This window comes from Culex quinquefasciatus, chromosome 3, assembly GCF_015732765.1.
Source record: "Culex quinquefasciatus strain JHB chromosome 3, VPISU_Cqui_1.0_pri_paternal, whole genome shotgun sequence".
NCBI classification, from domain to species: Eukaryota; Metazoa; Arthropoda; class Insecta; order Diptera; family Culicidae; genus Culex; species Culex quinquefasciatus.
The window spans coordinates 84982072-85009294 of record NC_051863.1 but is presented as its reverse complement, the minus strand read 5'-3'; the positions used below and the strand labels follow the sequence as shown (position 1 = coordinate 85009294).

Below are 27223 nucleotides of genomic sequence, written 5' to 3'. Positions count from 1 at the left end.
TCTAGAGGTCGTATCGAAGTGCTCCGATTTTGATAAAACTTTCAGCGTTTGTTTGTCTATACATGAGATGAACTCATGCCAAATATAAGCTCTCTACGACAAAGGGAAGTGGGGTAAAACGGGCTATGAAGTTTAAGATCCAAATACATATTTTTTTTTAAAGGTGCTCGCATTTGCGGAAAAATTTATCAATTCCAACTCTCTTAGGTGCATTCGAATGGTCTTTTGAAGCCCTTCAAAATGTGTCATAAACATCCAGGATTGATTTGACTTTTTCTCATAACTATTGCAAAATACTGTTACTTTTTTTTTTTGAGCCGTAATATCTTTTTGCGACAGCCTCCAACACCCATAGGTGTAGGTGAAAAGTTAGGGAATTTCATGGACTACATATCTGGAGTTTTTTTTTTGAAAAGGTCAAATAAACCAAATTTCCAGTTTTTGCTTTTTGGGTGTTTTTGAAACCGCATTGAGTCAGGGGTATTAAAAAACACCCAAAAAGCAAAAACTGAAAATTTGGTTTATTGGACCTTTTCAAAAAAAAAATCCAGATATAAGCCTTCGGTATTAACTTTTTGGAAAAACATGTTACAACGTTAGTTTTTGTCCTGTAGTCCAAAAAGACGGCACTTTTTGGTCTTTTTCGACATATTTGGAATCCTTGGGTAATTTAACATTTTCAAGGGCTTCAAAAGACCTTTCGAATGCACCTAAGAGAGTTGAAATTCATAAAGTTTTACAAATGCGAATGCGAGCAATTTTAAGATTTTTGATGTTTTTAGATATTAAACTTCAAAGCCCGTTTTACCCCACTTTGTCGTAGATTGCTCATATTTGGGTTGAGTTCATCTCATGTATAGACAAACAAACGTTGAAAGTTTCATAATAATCGGAGCACCTCGATACCTTGACCTGTTTCACATTGCACAGTGGTCCAGAACGCAAAATTAAGTGGAAAATGGATTTTCCAAAAAAATGTCGCCAGTTTTGGAGCTTTGGTGTCTTCAGACAAGTTGTTGCAAATAGAAAGGGGCAACTTTTGATTTGGTTGAAAATTAGGTGGTTCACGATTAAGGTGATTTTCAAAATCTAACCTTTCAGGAATATTTTTGGGAATTTTTCGTCTTCTAGAAAGTTGTCAGGCTTGCCATTTCATGCAACTTTGTCGAAGACATCAAAATTTATCTCGTAATCTACGCCTACGACCAAATTTATAGAAAGCATCTGAGCAAACCTTCAAAATCCGTTTTTGAACGTGGCAATTCAGGGTTAAGTTTTAGAGAATTAATGTTCGGGGCACTTTTAGAACTCTAAAAACAAACATTTTTTATTTGACATGCCAATTTGGACCTAAGGGTCAAAGTACAGCCATTTAAGGTAAAGATGCAAATTTAAAACTTAAGTATCTCGAAACCGCAAACCAGGTTGCATTTGAAAGAAGAGATCCAGCACTACAAACGGTGAAAAATCTCAGGGTGTTTTTCTTTAAACTCGAGATATCTCCATTTGAAAAAGCATAATTTTCAAGGAAAACTATATGGGACCTTCCTAACGAAATTCGAAAATTTTCCTAATATATGTTTTTCCACTTAATTTTGCCTGCTGAATCTGAATCTTCCTCAGAATTGAGCCAAAATGTCGAAAAATCGATTTTTGGTCATATTTTGGGTTTAAATGATAATTTTACATGGAAACCCAAAATATGATCAAAAATCGATTTGTTGACAATTTGACTCAATTCTAAGGACAGATTTAGATTCAACGGGCAAAACTACATGGAAAAACATATATTTGGAAATTTTTCGAATTTCGTTATGGTGGTCCCATATGGTTTTCCCTTGAAAATTAGACTTTTTCAAATGACGATATTTCGAGTTTAAAGAAAAACACCCTGAGATTTTTCAGGGTTTGTAGTGCTGGATCTCCTCTTTCAAATGCAACCTGGTGCTTCAAATTTGGCTAGCGCCTTTTCGAGATACTTAAGTTTTAAATTTGCATATTTTCTACCTTAAAATGGCTGTAACTTTTGACCCTTAGGTCCAAATTGACATGTCAAATAAGAAAAATGTTTGTTTTTTAGAGTTCTAAAAGTTTAAGGTCATCACTTTTCTCTAAAACTTAACCCTGAATTGCCACGTTAAAAAAACGGATTTTTGAAGGTTTGCTCAGATGCTTTCTATAAATTTGGTCGTAGAAGGTGTAGATTACGAGATAAAATTTTGGTGTCTTCGACAAAGTTGCATGAATTGGCAAGTCTAACAACTTTCTAGAAGATGAAAAAAATCCCAAAAATATTCCTGAAATGTTAGATTTTGAGAATCACCCTAATTTTCAACCAAATCAAAAGTTGCCCCTTTCTATTTGCAACAACTCGTCTGAAGACACCAAAGCTCCAAAACTTCACCATTTTTGGAAAATCCATTTTCCACTTAATTTTGCGTTCTGGACCACTGTGCATTGGCGAAAAACTTGTTCTTAAAATTTATTTTAAATAATTGTGTTTATTGTCCAACGTTTTTAATAAGCAAACTGACTTGCTTTGATGTTTGCAGTTTATTGGTGTTTTCCTAATTAATTCAATTCCAACATTTTTAAAACTGTACAAAAATCACCAGCTAAAAAAAATGTGTACTGAAATAAATTTAGCCAGTATCCGTCTCTGCTCTAATCAACTGCTGTAAATTGCCAAGTTCAAATTGCTTCAAATTTTCTAGTCAAATTACGCGTATGGTCAGGACTCGGACTTTTCTTACTCTCCGCGGACGAGGATGTACGACCTGCCGTCGAGCAACACCTTCGGCAACGTGCCTAATACATCGTCTTCGAGCACAAGTTCACTGTCCGGAATGAACTTTGGGCCCGGCGGTAACAACTACAGCGGAACGAACCTGATCGTCAATTACATACCGCAGGACATGTCCGAGCGTGAGCTATATTCGATGTTTTCCACGATGGGCCCAATTGAAACCTGTCGCATTATGAGAGATATGAAGGCAAGTTGTTAAACTCGTGTTTGATTTGTATTGTGCAACTGTTGTTGACCATTGAAACTCTCGTTTTTAGTCTGGTTATAGCTACGGCTTCGGTTTTATCAATTTCCTGACCGAAGAAGCAGCACAACGCGCCATTCGATGCCTGAATGGTTACACTGTGAGGAACAAGCGCCTGAAGGTTTCATACGCACGGCCGCAAAGCGATGATATCAAGGAGACGAATCTCTATATCACAAATCTTCCACGAACCATTACCGACGAGCAGTTAGACATTATTTTCGGTAAATACGGTACAATAGTACAAAAGAACATCCTAAGAGATAAATTGACTGGCCACCCACGAGGTGTTGCGTTCGTTAGGTTAGTATGGCGGCTCGAAATGGTAGTGAGACGTTTTATAGTAACTTTATTTGATTTTTGATTTCCAGATTCAACAAACGCGAAGAAGCACAGGAAGCGATATCGGCACTCAACAATGTTATACCACAGGGTAGTAACCAACCGTTGAATGTCAGAATAGCAGATGACCACGGCCGAGCCAAGGCTGCTCTCTTCGTGCCCTCTTATAACTCGATCGTTTCAAACAACAGAGGTAGAGTACGAATGCGAAATAATCCCTATTAAGTCGATAATGAATCAATAGCAACTGCTTTCGCTTCATATTTATTCATTATCAGTGCTGAACATTTGAAGATTAACTTTCGATGAGTTTCTTAAAGCAGTATAATTTTCATAGAGTTTTGAGTTCTTAAGGTTAATTTCAACGATTTAGTTTATATGTTTCCTTAACGTGTTTTGATGATCAGTTAAAGACAGCTCAGATTACTTTTAAGTTAGTTTTTAGCAATCCGGAAGAACCGACATAGATCATTCATATGAATTTTATGTTGATTTTAAAAGAGATCATAATAAAACATTGATTGGAAATCCACATGCATGTTATGATTGTACACTTTTTAATTATTGCCTCTCTGACATTATTGAGCTTCTTCATTTCCTAAACCTCCCCCTGGCCATCGTGTACTACACACTTACAATGTATATTGGATTGGCTCGACATGATCGATTTTCCAGAACAGGCATTTTCCGGTTCCTTTTGTGTCCTTTAACAACCCCCTGAAATTTAGGAGCAATTGGGTTTGACCTGGCTTTCCGCAAAGCGATTCAAATTTGTATGGACAACCCTCTTTTTTACATTGTGATTTCTATAGTATTCATTTTTCACTCAATTTTAAAACTAACACCGTAGAAGTATAGTCCTGAATGTCCTCTAAAATCTTCCCGAAGAAAGTATGGATTCCCAAAAAAGTGTCCAAGTGGTTTATGGGTGGTCCCATATGAATTTGACTTTAATTTAAAAATATAGACATGCAGGGTGACACACCTACAGGGTGTCAACCAAGCCCTATCTTCTACTGGTGACCTGTTAAAGCCGACTTTTCCTAAGACACCAAGGAAAAAATGCTACTTATTTCAATAAATTTTGGCATGGTTGGAAGACAGGGTGGCACATCAACAGGATGTCAACCCATTCCTAGCTTCTATTTTAGACCTTTAAAAGATCACTGTAAAGTGGACGAAAAGGGTACAAATCACAAATGATCACTTTACAGTGTTCTCAAAGGTATGAAATAGAATCCAACCATGTCAAAATTTATTGAAATAAGTAGCTTACCAATTTTTCCTAAGACACCAACACGCAACCAGTAGAAGTTAGGGCTGTCACCCTGCATGTCAATATTTTTAAATTAAAGCCAAATTCATATACAACAACTTTTCTAAGACACTATTTTGCTAGGTTGCTTCCTTATTAAGTTAAAAATTAGGATTTTGCAATATTTAACAAATTACTGGCAGTGTTGGCAAGAAATATATTTTTAAGCACTTATTTTGGAATTCCTCTTTTAAAAACTATAATGGAGTAAAAGATGATCGAATTGTTCACCTAGCGCTCACATGTGTTTCGAGACCAAGTTGCCTGGGGTATGGGGATCATACATACATACATACATACAAGAAGTTTATTTAACACGGTCTGGTTAAGGTTTAGGGGTTAATGAATATTTTGTGCCTAAAAACAATCTTAATTTTACAATTAGTCAACGATTTTGTGGCAGCGCGTGGCCGAATGGTTACGCTGTCCGCTTTGTAAGCGGATGATTCTGGGTTCGATTCCCATCTGCTCCAACCTTCCATCAGATGAGGAAGTAAAATGTCGATCCCGGCCTTAGTTGTTGTTAGGCCGTTAAGTCATTCCAGGTGTAGGAGTCGTCTCCATGCCATAAGTACAAACAACACACCAAACCAAGTCTACTCCGGTGGAATCGCTGGCGGCGGTTGGACTCGCAATCCAAAGGTCGTCAGTTCAAACACTGGGGTGGAAGGTTCCTTGGAGTAGAAAGAGGTTAGGGTGCTCTCCCCATTCAAGCCTTCGGAATCCTAGGTTCGAGCAGAAACTTGCAATAGAGACCACAAAAGACCCGGGGTCGTTAATGTGGATGGTTTGATTTTTTTGATTTATTTGAATACACTTAAGTTTTCACCGAAATTTTTTTTTTTCATTAGCACATATTTTATGAGTGGGTGACAAAAACTTTCAAAAATGGCATAATTTGATTTTAAAGTAAAGTGCAACAAAATTAATAAATCGTTGCAAAAGCATTCGTCAACAATTATTCCTTAAGTTTCAAAAAAAAAAAAATAATAAATTTTGATCTGCCTGAATCAAATGTTATGCAATGTGTGTGTGGTGCAACCAAACAAACGGGACCACGCGGCCACTTCTTACAAATTGCGTTGTTTCCATGTATTTTTAGATCTACATTCTATACATGCAAATAACTCGCATAGGCATTTGGATGGTGTTAGCTCTGCCGAGCTTCGGTGACCCATTTCTACGCTGGCTAGCCGAGCGCGAGGTATTTCAGCTTATATCGACAAGCCCCGCCCTGAAGAACGTTTGCACCAATTGGATTCAAACGTTATTTAGAACTTCCGAACCCTTGTCAAATGGACAAGGGCCCAGCGCGTATATAGTTGATAGTAACAGTATTCCTAATTCCAGCCATAGCTCACCAAGCCGTGATGGCCTAGTGGTTAGCATTTTTGCTTACCAATCTAAAGGACGGGGGATCGAACCCCGACTCGAGCGATTTTGATTTTTCGTTCCATGCTCACAGTTTCAAGATTAATATTTCCTATACTTTCTCGTTGTGAGCAGATGGGAATCGATCCCAGGACCATTCGCTTACAAAGCGAACACCGTAACCAGTTAGCTACGGCCGCTCCTTGCCTGAATCAAATGTTATGCACTAAGTGCAAAATAAGTTTGAGACCCTGCCCATAAAAAGCGGTGCGCTATGTTTTTTTTATTAAAATTGATTATTTTGTTGCTGTCATCTTCAATGTTTTTTACTTTAATCTAATTAGAACGTTTCATAACTTATTTCCAAAAATGTTTGATGAACATTTTGTCAAAGCGTGTGAAATTGTTTCAATAAGAGAGATTCTTCCACAAAATATTTGTTTCTTATAATCGGGATCAAAGTATGAATTAATAATAAGTTTAATATTGACAAAAACTAGAAAGGTTTACGAAAAATAGCTTAAACTAACCCTTAATGTTGAAGAATTATCAAATCTCATTACAGAGATGTCAAAGGGCCATTTTACATGATCATTCAAAAAGGGTCCGCGGGCCATTAAAAATCATCTCGCGGGCCACGTTTGGCCCGCGGGCCGTACTTTGATCACCCCTGCTCTATATCTTTTTTTTTTCAGAAGCAAGAAAGGGCCATACTTTCTTAGGGAAAGTTTTAGAAGACATTCAGGACTATACTTCTACGGTGTTAGTTTTTAAATTGAGTGAAAAATTAAAATTATAAAAATCAAAATGTCAAAAGAGGGTTTCCCACAAAAATGTCCATACAAATTTGAATCGCTTTGCGGAAAGCCGGGTTAAACCCAATCTCTCCCAAATTTCAGGGGGTTGTTTGGGGACCCAAAAGGAACCGGAAAATGCATGTTCTGATTGAATTAGTCAATTTTGAAATTTTCCCATACAACTTGTATATATAATGTGGTTTTTGGATGATGGATGAATGTTCTATACGAAAGAACAACGAGGTTACCAGAAAACCTATATGAACTATTTTATTTTATAACTTTTGCACACGCTCGCTTAAGTCTCCGCTGTAATCAAATTTGCTTAGTATTTTTGACAATTGAGTTCGAGTTGATACATATCTTCATACCCAGCAAGACAATTTGAAACGTTTCGCAAACCACCCGTACCACAATTATTATTTCAAACAAATTAAGGGGTTACATACAGTATGTAAAACAAGTATTTACACCCCCTGGGCACTATGTACATTTTGTGATGAAACATGTAAACAATTTAAAGTTTAACAGGAACCTAGTACTACGTTTTGTTCAGAAACTCATGCCGAACATTTTGCTAGAAAAAGCTCATGAAACGATGATTTCTATAAAAAGTTATATAACAAAAACTACTACAAAAACCAAAAAAGGTGCAAAAAAAATTGTACACCTTTCGAAAAATTTACATAAATAAAGTTATTTGTTGACAAATCACCATAAATCCCAACTCCAAATAAGCATCCTTGACTGATTAAAAAATAATTTGGATTGAATATGAAGTTGACTAAATACTTAGTATAAAAGTTTATATAACTCTGGAAATTCTATATTTTCATAGAATTGCTAAATAAAAATTTTGGAGTGGGTATAACACCGTTTTGGGGGTATTTGTATCGCTAGAATAGATTTTTCGTGAGAATTTCGTGACAACCGGGAATTACGTCGTCGGAAAATCCGCCGGCATCCGAACCGGTCCACAATTTACAAGTCAACCTATGTAGTATCGGAAAGGACATAAAATTTCCGATTTTTTGATACCCACACATCGATTCCCATCTGCTCCAACTTCCATCGGATGAGGAAGTAAAATGTCGGTCCCGGCCTTGGTTGTTAGGCCGTTAAGTCATTCCAGGTGTAGGAGTCGTCTCCATGCCATAAGTACAAACAACACACCAAACCAAGCCTACTCCGGTGGAATCGCTGGCGGCGGTTGGACTCGCAATCCAAAGGTCGTCAGTTCAAATACTGGAGTGGAAGGTTCCTTGGAGTAGAAAGAGGTTAGGGTGCTCTCCCATTCAAGACTTCGGACTCCTAGGTTCGAGCAGAAACTTGCAATAGAGACCACAAAAGACCCGGGGGTCGTTAATGTGGATGGTTTGATTTTTTTTTTAAATTAATAGTTTGCAAAATTAGGTTTAGATAAGTTTTATATAGAATTTCCAGAGTTATATAAACTTTTGTACTAAGTATTTAGTGAACTTTATATTCAATCCAAATTTTTTTTTAATCAGTCAAGGATGCTTATTTGGAGTTGGGAGCCTGGATTTATGATTGATTTATGACAAATTGCTTTTTGTAGCAAATGTTCGGCATGAACTTCTGAATAAAACGTAGTACTAGGTTTCTGTCAAACTTTAAATTGTTTACATGTTTCATCACAAAATGTGCATAGTGCCCAAGGGGTGTAAATACTTTTTTACATACTGTACATGTATATCGACAAAAAAGTCAGAGGTTAGTATGAGCATACACTTCACTTTTTTAATTCTTTTTCGGGCATTAAAATATACATTTTCACCTACTAACAATACAAATTTGAAGATATTTGGTTGCATCATTGCCGAGATATAGCAGTTTCAAGTTAGCAGTTTCAAAAAACATGTGCCACGATATCATAACACTGTCTTTGCCAAATCGGCTCAAAATTTTGGTGAAGACTTGTTAAACCGATTCCGTATGCATGACGAAGGCCGATTTCCAAAAAGTTTATTTTTAAAAAAGAAAAATAAAAAAAAATAATAATAAGAAAAAAAAGAATAATAAGAAAAAATAATATAAAAAATTTCGACGGTTTTGTTCGAACGTGAATCAATTCAACACAGAACGTCGGATCGAAGTGCTCTTCGTTGCGTTGGGTTCGTATAAGTCCAAGGAAGGTTCTTACGCTCAAAAGTTACAACTTTGGCCACTCTGGAACCGATTCCGGAAAATCTGTGGATTGTATGGGAAAAGTTACGTAAACTCAAACTTAGATCACAGGAGGCTGAATTAGCAAGCAAGCAAGAAACGTCAGGAAACCAAACAAGGGCAGGACGAAGTTTGCCGGGAAGAGCTTGTTTTATATAAAAACCGTTAGTTTTTGATCTTTGTATTTTTTGAAAGCAAATTTCAAAAATTGGGCTTTGTCATGCACACGGGATACGTCTTGAGAGTCTTCACCTCAAATTTCAGTCAATTTGGTTAATTCCATCTCAAGATTTTGTGGCACCCTAAATCAACTCGGCGCCAACAAAGTTTGACAGCCCGCTTTGCGCATGGCATAAATCGTCTCTTACTCAGTTTAATCATGAAATATCTTCATGAAACTTTCAGGAGTGATTAATAATCATCTTTTGAGTGGATTTAACAAATTTTCTGTAATATAAAATTTTGTGATTTTCTACGTGTATAACCCTTAATGCCCCAAGACTACGTTCTTACAGTCCCGGGTCATTTGGATGGATAGTTTTTTGCCTTCTTCACCTCACTGAGGAAAGGCTATTAAATCACTCGAAAAATGAACTTCTTAATTCGACCTCGTAGACCCACCTTCGCCGTATACCTATCGACTCAGAATCATGTTCAGAGCAAATGTCTGTGTGGATGTGTGTAGGTGGGTGGACAAAAAATAGTCACTCGATTATCTCCGGATTGACTTCACGGATTTGGATCGTTTTGGTCTCATTCGATCCGTCTTGGGGTCCCATAAGTCTCTTTTTAAAATCAGCAAGTTTACCCAAGTAACCGCGAGGCACTAAATAGCGGCATTAACTCAGCATTATATTGGCATTTAATACCAGCAAATAATGCTTCAAAAGATTTAATCAGCACTTATCCCTTAAGAAATATTTCAAGTGGCGCACAGTGATGTTGATTTAATACTTCAACGAAAGCTCGAACAAAAATAAACTGCTTTATCGACGTCAAGTCTGGGGAAAAAACAGCTGCTCCACACACTTGGTGGTGGGCCTCCTTTGTTTTTTTTTCTCCTGTTGCGTTTCATAAGTGAGTGTGACACTTTGATGTTATTCTTGCATTTTTCTTGTCGATCTCCAGGATGCGCGCCAGCCAACTGATGTATTCTGGAATTTGTGTTTGTTTTGAAACTTTTAATCGATGTGGTTGATGCATCGAAACTTTAATGAAGACTTTCTTTCTGCTGTTTAGTGATTCTGGTTCATGGTTCTGGTTCACAAACCCGTTGTCATTTCGTTGGACGGAAATTATTTACGAGTCACTCAGCAAACTGCGGCCAGCCAGTAAGTGCAGTGCAGTCAATTACGGAAAGCTTGAGGTTATTAGGGACAAGTACTGGCTAACGGCTAACGGAAACTGTTTTTCCGAGGAGTGTTTAGTCCACGGTTGGCAAAATTTCGCAAAGTGTATCAGACTTCCGGGAAGCAGCTTTTGCGTGCGAGAAAAGTCATTCAATTTACCAGAGAACTTTTGATAATGTCCTTTGTGCTATGGACATTTTGAAAATTTGGCTTCATTACAGGCTGCAGTTTTCCACAAAAAAAAAAAAAAAATGCCAGTTGTAATGCTGCAAAGTCTTGGTACTTTGAGGCATTCGCAAAGCTTATTTACTACTTCAAAACATTCCAGTGCTGATTTAGTACTGAATTAATACTTCAATTAAGTGCTTGTGGTTACTTGGGTACTTCAAATGTCATGCTAAAAAAACATTTTGAGGAAAGTCCGAAGATCGTAAAAGGGTGGTTTTTGTAAGAAACCCCGTCATGTTATACATTTTAGAAAGGTATTCAAAAGACCTTTCCAACATTGAAGATATGATAACCCTATCAAAAGTTATTAACACTTTTTGGAGGCCGGATCTCAGATATTTCGATACAAATGGTGTCCGGGTCCTTCATGCGACCCGTCGTTAGTCAGATAATTGAAATACCTTTCAAATGAAAACATCAAAGATCTGATAACCCTATCAAAAGTTATTAGCAATTATGCACTTTCTGGAGATCGGAGTACAGTAAAAGCAATATACAGATCGATATGTTCCATCGTTTGTTGGATAATTAAAAGGCCTTTCTAATGATACTAAGGTTTTTTTGTTCACATAGTGGTAAAAGTGTGGGGTACAAATAAAGGTACAAAGTCTTAAGAGCAATCTGGCAAATTTTTCCCAGATTTCTGGCGAATATGCGGAAAACCCGATCGTGAACGGTTCAACAGATTGAACCGATTGATTATTCGTCAGACAGCCGCCAGATATTCTGCACAATTTTCGCAAGATATCGCCTGGTTCGTATGGCGCAGGGCTGTAGGGGCAGGGGGGAAGAATGGGCCACCCTTGGTTTTGGGCTTTAGAATGGATTTAGACCAACTGTAAGGCAAGGGTCTTATAAAGGACGTCAAATAACATCACCATACCGAAAACGAGGTTTGAATTCATTGTATTTTTCGAATCATGACCAAATATGTAAATTTATTATGTTGTTTATTACGAGGTTTTTAAATAAGCTTTCTGTAAAGTTGGGTTGTTTGAAAAAGTTTGTTCAATGCTTATAATGTTACTAGATGTTACTACCATGGTAAGCAAGCAACAACGGAACCTTCAAATCATTTAGAGGCTTGGTGGTGAAAAGTGTTAAATTAAAATCCACTTGGGGGCAGAATGGGCCACCCTTTTTCTGCCTTATAAAAGCAATCAAAAGTTAAATAAATTATGTCGCTCCTGGTAGTTTCACAAATCACGTTTAATGCTACATTAGTTGATTTTTTAGTTGTTTTGATGCTTATTTGTAAAAATAGTGTCTTGTTACAACATACTAACACTATTTTCAAAAAAGTTTGTTTTGGTAGGTGACTATTTTTATAAAAGTGGTCTAACTTCATGGAAACTATGTTACGAAGGTCCCTTAAGTCATTTCTTATCTCCCTTCTATGTTGTATTAGACAAAATGGCTTGTTTTCTAAGGTCACCCATTCTGCCCCGCAGGGTGGTCCATTCTGCCCCGCACCCTGGAAAAGTAGTCGAAAAACACATTTTTTAAATTGCATCAAAAATAGTTTTAAGCTAAAAATTTTCATCAACCAAGTATACAACATTGAAAGGAACATCCCAAAGCATATGCCTATTACACTGAATTCATACATTTGTATGTTTTGGCGCATTTACATAGGCGGGCCATTCTGCCCCGCCTCCTGCCCCTTTATCAACATTTATTTTCGCCTCGTTTGTTTTGCTAAAAACAGTAACATTCTTTGTCAGTGTGACAGATCATTTGCTAAAAAATCAGCAATCATTGCTGGTTTTTCCGTTAACATGATTTGAATTATATGCCATTTTTAGCCAATCCCTAAAAAAACTTGTGTTTAGCATCGAAGCATTTGTTTTTCGTATGTTTTTTACCTTTGTTGCTTAATATCATTATAAAATATTCAAAATCAAACACAACACATTTAAAAGTTGATTTTCACTCGGAAGCATCCACACAGTAAGTAAAAGTGACATTTCAGTTTGTCAGATTTACTGTTACTAATTTGGTGTGTTCAGCTAGAATGCCAAAACAAGTGTACCAAGTAGGATTTAACAAAACCACACTTTTTGCGGGCATTTCAGGATGATCCCCTAGGTGTACTGAGTCAGAATCCCAAATATGAGCTCGATCAGTTGCGACAGGACCTGGCGCCTTCAAAGTTTAAATGGGATTTAACCCGTAAAATCGGTGCGTTTTGGTTTTTGTCCTTTTTGAGTCCTTCAACGATTTTTTGATTTTTCAAAAACCTCATGAGCTTATAGTTTGTGTTCCAGGGTAAAACATGTTCTGGCAACACTCGTTTTTGATGCGCGCTTTCGGCAAACTATGCAACGCATGCTACGGTGCGTCGCGATGCGTCGGCATGTATTTGTCCAGCGTCGTGTTGTTGTTTTTGTTGTTGTGATGGTTGAGAACGAAAGTTCTTAGGAACTGCAAGAAGCTCCGGTTGACTCTCAGGGTTCAGTTGGAACCGATTCTAAACCTTGCTCGAGTGCAACCTAACGAGGCTGTCTTGAAAGCGCTTTATTACGCACGGATGTTGTGTGCATTTTGAATATTCCGTATTTCGGAAGATATTTCGAGAGACACGCATTTTAGTGAGAGTTTTCACTCGCTTTGTAATCAATCAAAGAGTTATGGCAATTTGGCAATAAAATCGGTCATAAACAAATTAATGTATTGCATTGACAACATTAGTAAACACTATTTTCATACAGCAGACTTCTCTGGCTAGATATTTTGCGAATTCATTAGACACCAATTGCACTATGTTCGAGCATAGGTTCGCTAACATGTCTCCCAGCACCACAATTGGTCGCGACGAAAAAGATCCACACGGAGACAGGACCAGGTGGGCTTAGAACTAAATCCTGCGATTCACTGCCAAATAGAATACCGGAATCTACGACAGATTAAAAGAGCAGCACCGGTGATCAAATCCTCCGGCACCATCGAAAACATAAGCACAACATCCAAATAAAGCATTTTTTCCATGTGTCAAACTTTGACCGTTGTACGCTGGATGTTTGTTTTTCAGCAGTAGTGTGCAACATGGAGAAATGTGAGTTGCTGTGTGCAACATGGAGCTTAATTTCTGTATCAGTATGTGTGTGACATGGGTTAAACTTTTCAAGGTGCCATGGTAATCTTCACAGCAACTTCACAGAAAGTTTAACTCCATGTTGCACACACTCTCACTTTTAATTTCTCGATAGTTACGACGCCTGGCTCTGGATGCGCGCGTTCAAAGAAAGTGTTGCCAATACTAATCAAACAAATTAATGGCAAAAAGTTTTTTTATTTTCAAATCATTGTACAAGCAGTATTAATAATCAAATCTCTTCGCAGTCTTCGGCAAAGTTGTGCCCTGAAACTTAAACTATAAGCTCATGAGGTTTTTGAAAAATCCAAAAATCGTTGAAGGACTCAAAAATAAAAACCAAAACGCACCGATTTTACGGGTTAAATCCCATTTAAACTTTGAAGCCGGAGCGCCAGGTCCTGTCGCAACCAATCGTGCTCATATTTGGGATTCTGACTCAGTACACCTAGGGGATCATCCCCTGAAATGCCCGCAAAAAAGTGTGGTTTTGTTACATCCTAGTACCAAGTCACAGAGTAGGGTACTCTATGGCCAAGTGTTTTTGAACTGCACGACATACGTGAATTTGCGTCAGACAGAAATTTCTAAATTATTTTTGTAACGGGATAGTTGTTTGATTTTTCAATGAATTGAATTGAATTTATTTGAATACATTTTTTAGGCAGTAAAAACCAGCAATGCAGCGGCACCAAAAACCTACCACTTTTTTTAAACACATAATATAAATAAAAAACACATAAGTAACGAAATACTTATGCCGCATTCAGGCGTTGCAACGTGACGAATTTTTTTTTAGAGATATGTCTCGTATGATACCAAAACCTGTCCCAAACATAAATATTATTATTCCAAATTCGGATTGGAAATTGAATTTTCTACAAGTAGTGACTATGGAAACCTAATTTTAAGTCGAAATTTTCATTTGTGACGTTGCAACGAAGTGAGCAAAAGCGAAATTTCGACCCTGTTAATCCTGCTGCGATTGATGATTGGACCAATAACACAACGAATAAATGATTAAAATATTTGACCTTTCAGCCAAAAAGTGTTGATTTTGTCGCTGGTCTTATATATACTTGAGTTTTGACATTTTGATGATAATCTACAAACAAGAATGATAATCGAGATAGTGAATATGTGAAGTAAAAGTAAATTTTTCCCATGACCCATGAAGAGTATCGGTCCGCATTTACAAAGCGGATTCAGTGGTGATGATACACTACACCCTTTACTAATCAATCGAATCCAGAAGGGAAAAGATCACCAGTTGTGTTGGTCCGAGCCGGGATTTGAGCCCCGATCTACAGCTTACGAGGCGGAAGCTTTACCACTAGGCTGTCAAATTTATCACCATCAACCAGCGGCATTGAACATTCGCTGGATTTGTCTATAGGGTTGTCAGATTTCAGACGTTCCAATCAGCGAAATTGGTTCACAAATCCGAATGAATTTTCATTCTAATTTTCAAATAGGCTCAAGATATTTCAAATAGCTACCAAAATGCTAAATGATGGGGTTTCTTACAACAGCAATAGTGCTAAAAGCAATAGTTGGACACTTGACCATTATCTCCTGTTCGACCTCTCTCAGGCTTCAGTTAGGCACGCTGTCACTGAATCATCAGTAGTTTCATTTCAACGAGCTTCAATTTCTAGTGCTAACTCAGTGGTTTTCATCGTAAAGTCATAAACTAGGGTTCACTATACAACTTTCAATGTCGTTCTTGTTTTTTTTTTATAAAAAGGTAATCTTGTAGGAAAACATAGTTTTATTTTTGTACATTTAACCCTAGTTTATGAGTTTGCTTGGTGTTATCTAACGCGATATTTTTGTTTGACAATAGGAGTCGCTCAGTGGTGTTTGTAATGTAGTGCAAAATCAATTAAATTAGAATCGCTAATTTAATTACAACAATTTGTCTGCTGGTTTGAATTCTTAGCTGACGGATTTGACTTCAGCAGCAGGAAAAAGGTTGACTCCTATCCATATTGATATTTAAGGTACTATTAGATTGTAGTAGAACTTTTTACTAAATTGTACATGAAACTAGTGTGGCAAGAATATATTTATATATATAAATATATATATAAAAAAACAAACACAAGGGATAGTTTGTAGTAATTAATTGAGACAGAAACTGAATATTTAACGGCAATATGCGTATTCCAGCACTTTTCCTAGAAAGTAAAAACAACGTAAAATACAAAACATTTCCTTTGAGGACAATCATAAGAATTCTCAAAATGTTTTCATGAATCTTAACATAAAATTATTCATCACCACCAGACAGAATTCTTAGCTCCTGCTTCAATGGATCACCGGCATTCGAGCAGTTTTTACATTACAATGGAGGACTGTTATTCATACTATTCGAATCCGGTACTTCTTTGGAGTCACATAAACTCGATTGGAAGTAACATGAGTTTGCGCAGTTCTGAGTTTTTGTTTCAGTTCATTATCTAAGAAGGCAACACTGGTTTGAATATTTCATGCTTCGAATAAGAGACACTGTATCCGAAAATTAGACTTTTGTAAAGAGAAACTCATCTATGATTAGGTTTGTTTTAACATTCCAACGCCCAAGGCTAAAAAGAACGGTAACTTCAACTCAATGGTTCTCGGGCATAACTCAACCAATCAAGATGATTCTTCTTTCCAGTTATTTGTTAGGATGTCTAGATGATTCTAGATCTTTGCAGAACTTCATTTGATCAAATCTGTAATTTTGCGACCAAAAACATCGTTCCAAAAAATTTTACGTAAAACAAAATTCGCCAAAAATTCCGCGGAGGCAGTCGTTTTAAAAAAGGTGGAACGATGTTTTCGGTCGCAGAAATTACAGATTTGTTCAAATCAAGACCTGCAAAATTTTAGGATCTTCTAGACATTCTTACAAATTACTGGAAACAAGAATCGTCCCGATTGGTTGAGTAGTGCCCGAGAACCAGCGAGTTGAAGTTACCGTTCCACCTTTTTTGGAGGCTTGGGCGTCCGTGTGTTGGACATGCGTTGGGCGTTCCAGTGTTAATGCTGTAAAACTGTTTAATGATACTTTTGTCCCCATAGTGTACTTTTTTATCAATCTCAGATGTTTTTAGTTTGCTTCAGGATTCCTATAACATGTTATTACGCCATAGACATTTTTTTACTGTTCTGTTAATTAGTATTTTAATTGGCTTCGTTGCTTTGCTTCTTGTTTTAAATGCATGCGCGTTGTAAACCAAAGCACTCTCATCTGATATCAATTAATGTATTTTTAGCGACAACTCCACGGCAAAACTCGATGAAATTTAATGACAGGTCTAGCGGGCTCCTTAAATCACACCATTCGTTAATTTTTTATTAGCTTTGCACTATTTATTCAACCATTCACGCAAAATGAACAGCATCAATACTAGATGTAATAGGAAATAGTTAAATAATAATGCGTTACATATAAACTCCACAGGTTGCTAATATAGACAGACAGTGTAGGTCTTGATCGCGGTATTATTTCTAAAAACATTCAAAATAACAGAAGAGATCGAAAAAAAACTTATATTCATGTTGGTTTTGCTGAATCTACCTAAAAAAATAAATATCAAAACAATAGAAATACGCATTACAGAGCAATGAAACTGCTCAGCCATGTATAATCAAAAACCAGAGTTTTTTTTAGAGGTCCTATAAACGATTGTCTTTCATATGTTTATAGGACCTAATAAAAAAAAAACTCTAGAAATGTACATTGAATTGCCGTTATCAAACCAGTCGGTTGGAATTTCAGACATGCATTACACACTTAACTCTTCTTGTTCTAACTTCCCACTGAGAAATGTAACGCGTTGCTCAGTCTGATGGTAGAATAAAATCGGGCTGACAAGGGCCGATCGGGGCGTTAAATTTCTCAGTGGGTTACCGGATCAGTTGGATAGCTCCGTGTAACGTTCCAACACTATTTTGTAAACTTTATATTTGCAGTGTTTGCTATCATTTATTGCAATGTTTTTTCGTAAGCTTTTTATATGTTTGGAAAATATAAAAACACAAAATTAAATCTATTAAAATATATTATTGTGATTTTTATGCACCTAATCCTTATATTTATTCGAAATAAATTTCCTTTTACAATTTATTTGCGTATCGATGGGCTTCAGCCCACTAATGCAATTTTTAAATTTTGTTTTTAATATTCCTATTTATACTCAAACAAAATCAGATCATTTCACTTTAATCTCATTCTACGCGCAAGCGTTTTACCTTGTATATGGTGACCCAAGCTACACAGTGCGTTTAACATTAGGTACCTACAAACAATATTGTGCGTATTTACAGAAATTTGATTTAAATCAAAACAGGAAATTCAATTAGTTTTTATAGAAAATAAGCTAAAATTTACATTAAAAAGTTATACCAAATTATATCTGCTAGTTGGTTTCCGTGTGATACATAGATGAAAATTATGGCACCGGGGTCACTTTTAGTTTGACACCACTGTTACACGGGTTTACACAGACTACCAAACGTTTATTTCGATAGTGTGCGTGGGCGCCCTATAAAAGTGACATTTGTCACTTTTTAGTTTGACTTTGTCAAACCAACGGGGTACAAACTAAAAAAGCGTCAAACGAAAAAGTGACCAACCACAGGGTCATACATCTGGGAATGTTGACAGATTTTGTGTTCGAGAAATATTTAAATTTACATCTTGTTATGTGTATTTTAACTTGTTCCACTTAAAATGAAGCAAAATTACATCGAGATAGAGGTAATATTCAATTCAAATTAAACGTTTTTTTACTGTATACCTCATGGTGACATTCCATTCGTCTAGTAAGGCAGCGTTCTTTTATTACGTAACGCAGTGGGGGTCGTAGTGTTACGCTCAAAAATTTTAAACTTTGTATGGAAATTTTGTTAATAAAATAAAAGAACGCTTTCATTAATCCGATCACGATGTTTTCCGTTTTTGACAGTGGTGGCGGTGTGGTGTGGACAAATGGATTGCTACACCTAATACTGTTGAGAGTTCTCTCAGATTTCGGTCATGTGCCCAAAGCCATTTTTATCATTAGTTTGTCCATATACTTTTAAAACTTGGCAGCGTCCATACAAAAATGATGTATGAAAATTCATCATGTTGAAGGATTTGATCGATTTGTCTTCGGCATAGTTTAGTATGGATACGGACTACACTGAAAAAATTATGGTAAAAAGTGATTTTTTATTTAATTTTATCATAAAACTGATTTGCGAAACACTTTATTTATTTTTTTATATGTTTTAGAGGAAGTTGGCATTTTTCAGAAATTTCAGTTTGCAAAATCTTTGAGCGAGTTATGAATTAATACAGATCAATACAGATTTTTCTAAAATCGAAATATTAGTCGCAAATTTTTTTCAACTTCATTTTTCGATGCCTTGCAATCGTGTATTTTAATGAAATTTTGATAATGCTCCGTTTTCAAGTTATCCATTTAGGTGATTTTTGAATAGTCGCTTTTTCATTTTAAATTAGTGCATAGCGGCTCACGGGATTGAACGCTGACCGAAATTTTGTAGCATTATAACCGCAGAAGCTAGCCATATTGCACAAAATCCGTCGAGGCGTTCGAAATTGAGCACTTTTGTCTTTTTCATATATCCGTGAGCCACGCTAGTGCACATGTTGCCATGTTGCCCACTGTTGAAAAAAATATTTTTGAAAAGTTGAGAAAATTCTCTATATTTTGCTTTTTTTGAACTTTGTTGATACGACCCTTAGTTGCTGAGATATTGCAATGCAAAGGTTTAAAAACAGGAAAATTGATGTTTTCTAAGTCTCACCCAAATAATCCACAAGCTTCAAAAAAATCAGAAGCGGGCAAATATGTGCACTAATTTAAAAATGAAAACTGCTACTATTTTCAAAGTCACCTCAAATATTTAACTTGAAAACGGTGCACTTTATCAAAATTTCACTGAAGTACTTTTGATTGCAAATTTGATTTTAAATCGATAAATGAAGTTGAGAAATTTGCGACCAATATTTCGTTTTTTTAAAATCAGTATTGATTCAAAATTCATAATCATCAAAGATTTTGCACAACCTGGAAATTTCTGAAAAGTTGGCATTTGATGTCCTCTAACATACAGACATTTGAAAAAGAAATTGTGCTTTTTGCATATTTATCCATAGGTGCCTACATCGCTAGGTGGTCGCACATGCATATTGAAATCATTTTAAAAATTTGCTGGCCGATGCAAAGAGGTGATGAGCATTATTTGAAAATAGTTGCCAAAACTTTCGGCGAGGTCCAAAAATTTAGCGGATACGTTCGGATCAGAAATTTCTTCAAAATATTTTAGCGATTTTTGAAATTTCATTATCACGATGTCGAACCGAAATGTTTTGCATAGATTTGAAAATGGACAAAGCCACGCGCAAAAACAGAATGGCAAAATCGTCTTTTTTCACTAAATGAGATAATTGCTTTTCAGCGATGATCCATACATGTCTAAGTACCAAAATTTTCGTAATTGAGAGACGCAACTTTTGGTACCATAAATTATAGGTCATCGCTGAAATTTTAAAGTTATCGCAGTTTTAGTGAAAAAGTTGATTTTTGCCGATTTCTGCCATTTTCCCGTTTTTGCGCCGCGTCGAAAAAGCAGTTTTTTTTTCAAAAATCATATCTCGAAAGTACGGTTCGACATCGCCAATTTTTTGAATATGTTATGTGAACTTTTGAGGAATCCGATAAAAATATTTTTACAGCAAATATTGTCCAGACACGGTCAAAACGCCATTTTAAATACGATTTTCAAAGTTAAGCAGATTTTGAATTTTTACTATTTTTCCAAATGAAGCTTAAAATATTTGCGTCTAAGACAGCTAAAATCGGATGAAATCGAGATGATTTTTGAAAAAGTGGTTTTTGAAAAATGACGAAAATTGCCATTTTTTGAACCACGATAGCACGATGTATTTAATTGCAAACAAAAATTCGGCCATATTGAACAAAATTCATCCGGAAAAATTTTTGCACAACCTGGAAATTTTTTGGTTTGTGTCCTCAAAAATTATAAAAAAATTGTGTTTTTTGCAAATCAAGTTTTAGTGACAAAATTTTATTTCACCAAAAAAATTTTTTACCGTGTATCATTTTTTTCCAGTGTAGTCCGTATCCATACCTACAACTTTGCCGAAGACACCAAATCGATCAGAAATTCCTTCAAAACATACAGATTTTTGAATTTTCATACATCATTTTTGTATGGCCGCTGCCAAGTTTGTATAGAAAATTATATGGACAAACTAATGATGCAAAACGGCTTCTTTCGGCACACCGGAGGCACCAAAAAAGTTTCAGCTGGATTAAAAAATACAAAAATTAAAATTGAAGAAAAAAGACCGATTTCGTAGTGTTGCGATTTTGAGCGCTCATCCGCTCATGAGCGAGCATTTTTCGCTCATTTGTGAGGAGGAGCGCGACGCGAGCTAGCTCTCGTTTGCTCATTTATTTTATGAGCAAAAATGCTCATTGATCGCGCTCGGCTCATTTTTGAGCATTTTTTGATTATTGAGCAAAATGAGCGGTATTTTTTACCTGTATCGGGTAAACGATAATAATTTTATTCTTCAGCAGAGCTTCGAGGTTGTTTTTTTTAATGGAGGCTTGAATAGGCTAATCTTAATAATATTGAATGAAGATATTTTTCATAGTTTTTGTTTTGAAGCTTGTTTTGAGTCAGAATTAAGGTGTTTAATCACACAGTAAAAAACAGTAATATTACATCTGGGAAGGGGTACATCTTTTATGTCAGAAAATGCGTAATTTTACTTCTGAAAATCTGTAATTTTACCATTTTTCTTTTGTAATGCCACTTTTTCAGTCTAAACCAAGGTAAAAATACAACATTCAAAAGGTAATATTCAACCTTACAAAATTACACCTTCCAAATGTACAACTATTTTTTTTACTGTGTAGAAATAATTCGATTAATTAAAAAAAAAGTTTATTATAGAATAACACGTGAAAGTGGACTATTAATGCTTAAAAGTTTCTTTTAAGGAACACAACAATGTTTTCTTGGTAATACGTTCCGTCATTAATAATATTAAACCGATCCAAATAAATAAATGAGAAATGAGTGTGCTCACAAGTAAAAACATGTTTTAATATAAAAAAAATCGATTGCCATCCTGTTAACAGCTTATGCAATACCTAAAAATTCCGCCTTGACAGTTTACTCTAAATTTAAAAGTTAAATAAGCTGAAAAGAGTGTCTGAGACTCTGAGCAAATTATGACACCTTAATTGCGAATCAGCCATTTTTCATTTATCGTGAATTTAATCAAAACTAGTTTCTTAATTATCAAACTCTGAAAAAAATAAGCTGACAACATTAGAGTTTCATTGTTAATTTGATTTTGGTTCACCGCAATAAATTTTCTTGAAATATTCCGAATTTACCACATTGATCACACAAACAAAAAATGTGGTAGAAAAGTATCCCCACAATCCACCGCGTTCAATTTTTGACAGTTCGACGCCATCGAATTATTTCATAAAATTTACCGCGGTTAACCAAAATCAAATTAACAATGACTTTGATCAGTTCATGTCCCTTTTTCGCGATGAAATTATCTTCAAAAGTGGCAATCCAATTGGTCTGTGCCAGATTCATCAACAATACTGAAAACCTACCTGCTTTGCTGATGAGCGTTCATTGAGCGCGATCGCATGCGATGAGCATGAGCGAGCACGAGCTACCTGTTAAGTCCTCATGCTCATGAATGAGCGAGCACGGCTTCTGGCTCGCTCGTTCATTCGCAACCCTGGTTAATAGAGTAATCTACGTGCGCATGTATTGCGTGTACGTACACGAAAATAAAGTCAGGTAAAATTTTGTCCGGCCAGCAAAATAAAATGGTGCGCTAGTGTGTGTACGCGAAATGTCGTAATCGTAAAGCCTTATATCATGATCGAATTACTAGACGAATTTTAGCAAAACAATGTAAATGAGCCAAGGTCGAAGTGTAAACAAACAGTCCATCCTGCTCATGTCAGTTGATGTTTTTTAAATATCTTTTACATTCAACTACCAATTTTATCGTTAATTCATAATGAAACTGTCAAAAGTGTCAATTGCATCATGTTTTAAAACAAAGTTTACTGTAATGGAATACCACTCCCTATCACTACAGTGTTGTTTTGTTTTGCCTTCCTCGCCTTACTGAGAAAAGGCTATAAAATCACTCAGAAAATGAACTTTTTGATTAGACCTCCTAAACCTACCCTCCTTTTTGGCTTCCTCACCTCAATGAGGAAAGGCTTTAAAATCACTCGAAAATTGAACTTCTTTATTTGACCTCGTAGACCCACCTTCACGTATACCTATCGACTCAGAATCAAAAGATTGAAGATCTGACAACCCTATCAAAAGCTATAAGTACTTTAGTGTTTTTAATAAACTTTTTTTGAGGCCGGATCTTAGATATTTTGATAAAAATATGCGAGGAAGGCACCAACCACCTAAAGGTGGATTAAGTAACGTTTTACATATCGACTCAGAATCACTAGCTGAGCAAATGTCTATGTGTTTGGCTGTATGTCGACATGTGTACAAAGTCAATGTCACTGGAATATCTCGTCACTGGCTGAAACGATTTTGACTGTTTTGGCCTCATTCGATTACTCTTGGGGTCCCATTAGTCCCTATTGAAATTTCAAAAATCAAAAAATCACACCATCTACATTAACGACCCCCGGGTCTTTTGTGGTCTCTATTGCAAGTTTCTGCTCGAACCTAGGAGTCCGAAGTCTTGAACGGGGAGAGCACCCAAACCTCTTTCTACACTGAAAAAAAGTTGAATTTTGGAATGTTGAAAATTTGGTAGGTTGAATATTACCTCTTTTTTGAGTAATATTACAAATGTGTAAAAATGTGAACCTGATGAATATTCATCAAAACTGATGAACATTCATCATTTTCAAATTTATAAGATTCGGTAAAGCACATCAAAAGTTATGCTTAAAAAGCTGCTGCATATAAATTTCACAATTTAAAAAGGGTGGTTTTTGCATAAAACCTGCCATATTATATATTTTCAGAAGATTCTGAAATGACTTTTCTTGTGGATTAAGAATTTTCAAGATCTGACTTACCTATCTAAAATTACAAGAGCAATTCTCTACGAAATCGGTATTTTTTCTTCAATTTTAATTTTGGTATTTTTTAATCCGGTTGAAACTTTTTTGGTGCCATTTTGCATCATGAGTTTGTCCATATAATTTTCCATACAAATTTGGCAGCTGTCCATACAAAAGTGATGCATGATAATTCAAAAATCTGTATGTTTTTAAGGAATTTTTTGATCGATTTGGTGTTTTCGGCAAAGTTGTAGGTATGGATACGGACTACACTGGAAAAAAATGATACACGGTAAAAAAAATGATGTTTTTATTTTTTTGTCAATAAAACTTGATTTGCAAAAAAACACTTTTTTATATGTTTTAGAGGACATCAATTACCAACTTTTCAGAAATGTCCAGGTTGTGCAAAAAATCTTTGACCGAGTTATGATTTTTTTAATCAATGCTGAGTTTTCAAAAAATCGACGCAAAAAATTTTCAACTTCATTTTTCGATGTAAAATCAAATTTGCAATCAAAAAGTACTTTAGTGAAATTTTTATAAAGTGCACCGTTTTAAAGTTAAATCCATTTTAAGGTGACTTTTTTTTAAATAGTCGCAGTTTTTAATTTTTTTAATTAGTGCACATGTTTGCCCACTTTTGAAAAAAATATTTTTGAAAAGCTGAGAAAATTCTCTATATTTTGCTTTTTTGAACTTTGTTGATACGACCCTTAGTTGCTGAGATATTGCCATGCAAGTTCAAAAACAGGAAAATTGATGTTTTCTAAGTCTCACCCAAACAACCCACCATTTTCTATAGTCAATATTTCAGCAACTAATGGTCCGATTTTTTAAAATATGAAACATTCATGAAATTTTCCTATCTTTTCGAAAAAATATTTTCAAAATTTTAGAACCAAGATTAACATTTTAAATGGGCGTAATATTGAATTGAATTTTGAAATATTAGCCTTGATTTTTTTTAAATATTGTTTTCGAAAAGATCGGAAAGTTTCACGAATGTTTCATGTTTGATTTGATTTTACATCGAAAAATGAAGTTGAAAAATTTTTGCAACCAATATTTCGATTTTTTGAAAAAATCAGTATTGATCAATAAATTTATAACTCGGTCCAAGATTTTTTGCACAACCTGGAAATTTCTGAAAAGCTGGCATTTGGAGTCCCCTAAAACATATCAGAAAATGGAAAAAATAAAAATAGTGTTTTTTGCAAATCAAGTTTTAGTGACAAAAAAAATAAAAATCACCAAAACTTTTTACCGTGTACCATTTTTTTCCAGTGTAGTCCGTACCCATATCTACAACTTTGCCGAAAACACCAAATCGATCAAAAAATTCCTTCAAAACATACAGATTTTTGAATTATCATACATCATTTTTGTATGGACAGCTGCCAAGTTTGTATGGAAAATTATATGGACAAACTAATGATGCAAAATGGCTTCTTTGGACATAGCGAAGGCACCAAAAAAGTTTCAGTCGGATTAAAAAATACAAAAAAAAAAATCGAATGACCGAAATCTGAGAGAACTGCTCACAAGCAGTTTAAAAAATGGTCTGAATTTACATAACCTCAAATGGTCGGGTCTGATCGGTCTGATCGCTACGGAAAAGCCGTGTAGAGGGATGCCATTTTTCTCAAAGGCGGTGTCTGTATTATCTTGACAAAAAGTCTGTAGGTAGTCTGTTTTATTTTAGGCTTCATACATAAAGTACGTCACGCTAAAATCAGCCAAAATTTAACCCCCTCCCTTTGTCACGCTTTTCCTATACTTATTACCTGCAATGTCACACTTGCTCAGACCCCCTCCCCTAGAGCGTGACATACTTTATGGATGACGCCTTACTCATCATTTATTTTTATTAGGACCTCTTAGGTGCTGCAGGGGAGATCCATAAACCATGTGGACACTTTAGAGGGGTTGGAATTACTCTATAAATAAGAGGAAGGCACCAACCACCTAAAGGTGGATTAAGTTACGCTTTAATAATACATCCAGTCTAAAATGATAAATAATGAACTTTAAAATGGTTGTTTTTGTATATGTTTCGGATATTTACTATGTACATAATGCTTATCAGAAATATCATAAAAGTATCTTTAATTTAACTGAGTGAATACTGTGCAATACATTTTATTTAATTTGAACGCAAGCTGTACAGATTTCCGCACTGATGCACTTATACAGCAATCTCGGTTTGTTGCTAACGACTATTATGAAACGTAGTTCTACTTAGTAAACAACGTCACATTTCTTCGGTTCACGTTAGGTGTTGCCAAAAGCACACAATGACCAGCATGGAAATGTAAGTGACTGTACTATCTTCACTGCGATGTAAAGTTATAAGATTTAAGACATGAATAATCATACCTCATCACTTCCTCCTCTGACTATGATATATTACAAAAGCATAACAAAACAAGAGCAAAAAACCGATTGAAACGACGAATAGTTCTTTAGATGAAATTCGAATCAGAGTCTGACGACATTTGTGAAAAATGTAAATTCATGAGAAATGAACCTAAGCATAATTACTGTATTGAGAAATTTACGTGTCTTGTATTTCAAATTCTTATATAAAGGGAACTATATAGTATATTTATAAATTTTAGCATTTCTTACAACATTGAAGTCGTATATATATTTATATTATTCGTTTAATCGAAGTACGGAGCATTAGAAGCAAAAACACAACAAAACTAGTGAGGACACACACATCTAGCGAGTTTGGTGTAAAAACGATTGAAAATTATATAGGAATTATGAAAATCGAGATATATTACAGGGTGACTTGCAGATGGAGTCACGTCCAACGATGGTCAACATAGGAATCAAAAGAATATTGTTCGAATCGTATTCGCAATTGTTGTAAAAAGTTTGAGATTTGTTGTCAATTGAAGAATGCCACTTAATTAAAAAAAACTTTATTCTTCTGTTTGGTCATAAAAAAACATTAATGGATCATCCGGCCCCATTCAGGATTGTATTATTGACCAAAATTGTTATGTTAACCGTATATTTATTATTTTTCCAACGACTTAATAATTTCTTAACTTTGATTTTGTTATAGGGAAGGTGGAGCAAGATGACCATATGGTAAGAGCAACAATCGCTCGTACGGCCGTAATTTTTACAATTGATAACTTCCAGTATGAGGAATTGTTGCTAGCAATGCAATTATCTGATTCCACTACCACATAACCGCCAAAACGACTTAAACGCCACGGGGAACATAATATTTAATGAAGTTTTTTTTTCAAAACCTTTGTTTTCTTATAATATTTGGAATGTACAAAATAAGGCTTAGGGTTCGTTTTAAGGATCATTTTATCAAAATGCTATTTTTCCTAGATTAGTAGTGTC

At 35.5% G+C, this 27223-nt stretch overlaps 1 protein-coding gene across 5 annotated transcripts; it reads left to right on the top strand.

Moving 5' to 3' along the window:
- The first annotated feature begins 2687 nt into the window (after positions 1-2687).
- LOC119769502 (protein sex-lethal-like) lies at positions 2688-27223 on the top strand. 5 transcript variants are annotated; one of them, XM_038262185.1, is made up of 4 exons: positions 2688-2993; positions 3064-3353; positions 3422-3585; positions 16997-18134. In XM_038262185.1, exons 1-4 carry the CDS (start codon positions 2769-2771, stop codon positions 17080-17082), a joined length of 765 nt encoding a protein of 254 aa, XP_038118113.1. In that variant the 5' UTR covers positions 2688-2768; the 3' UTR covers positions 17083-18134. The 5 variants fall into 5 exon arrangements, with proteins under 5 accessions (XP_038118113.1, XP_038118114.1, XP_038118117.1 ...); XM_038262186.1 differs by lacking the exon at positions 16997-18134 and adding an exon at positions 15676-15736 and having other exon boundaries at positions 2689-2993; XM_038262189.1 differs by lacking the exon at positions 16997-18134 and adding an exon at positions 25726-27223 and having other exon boundaries at positions 2690-2993.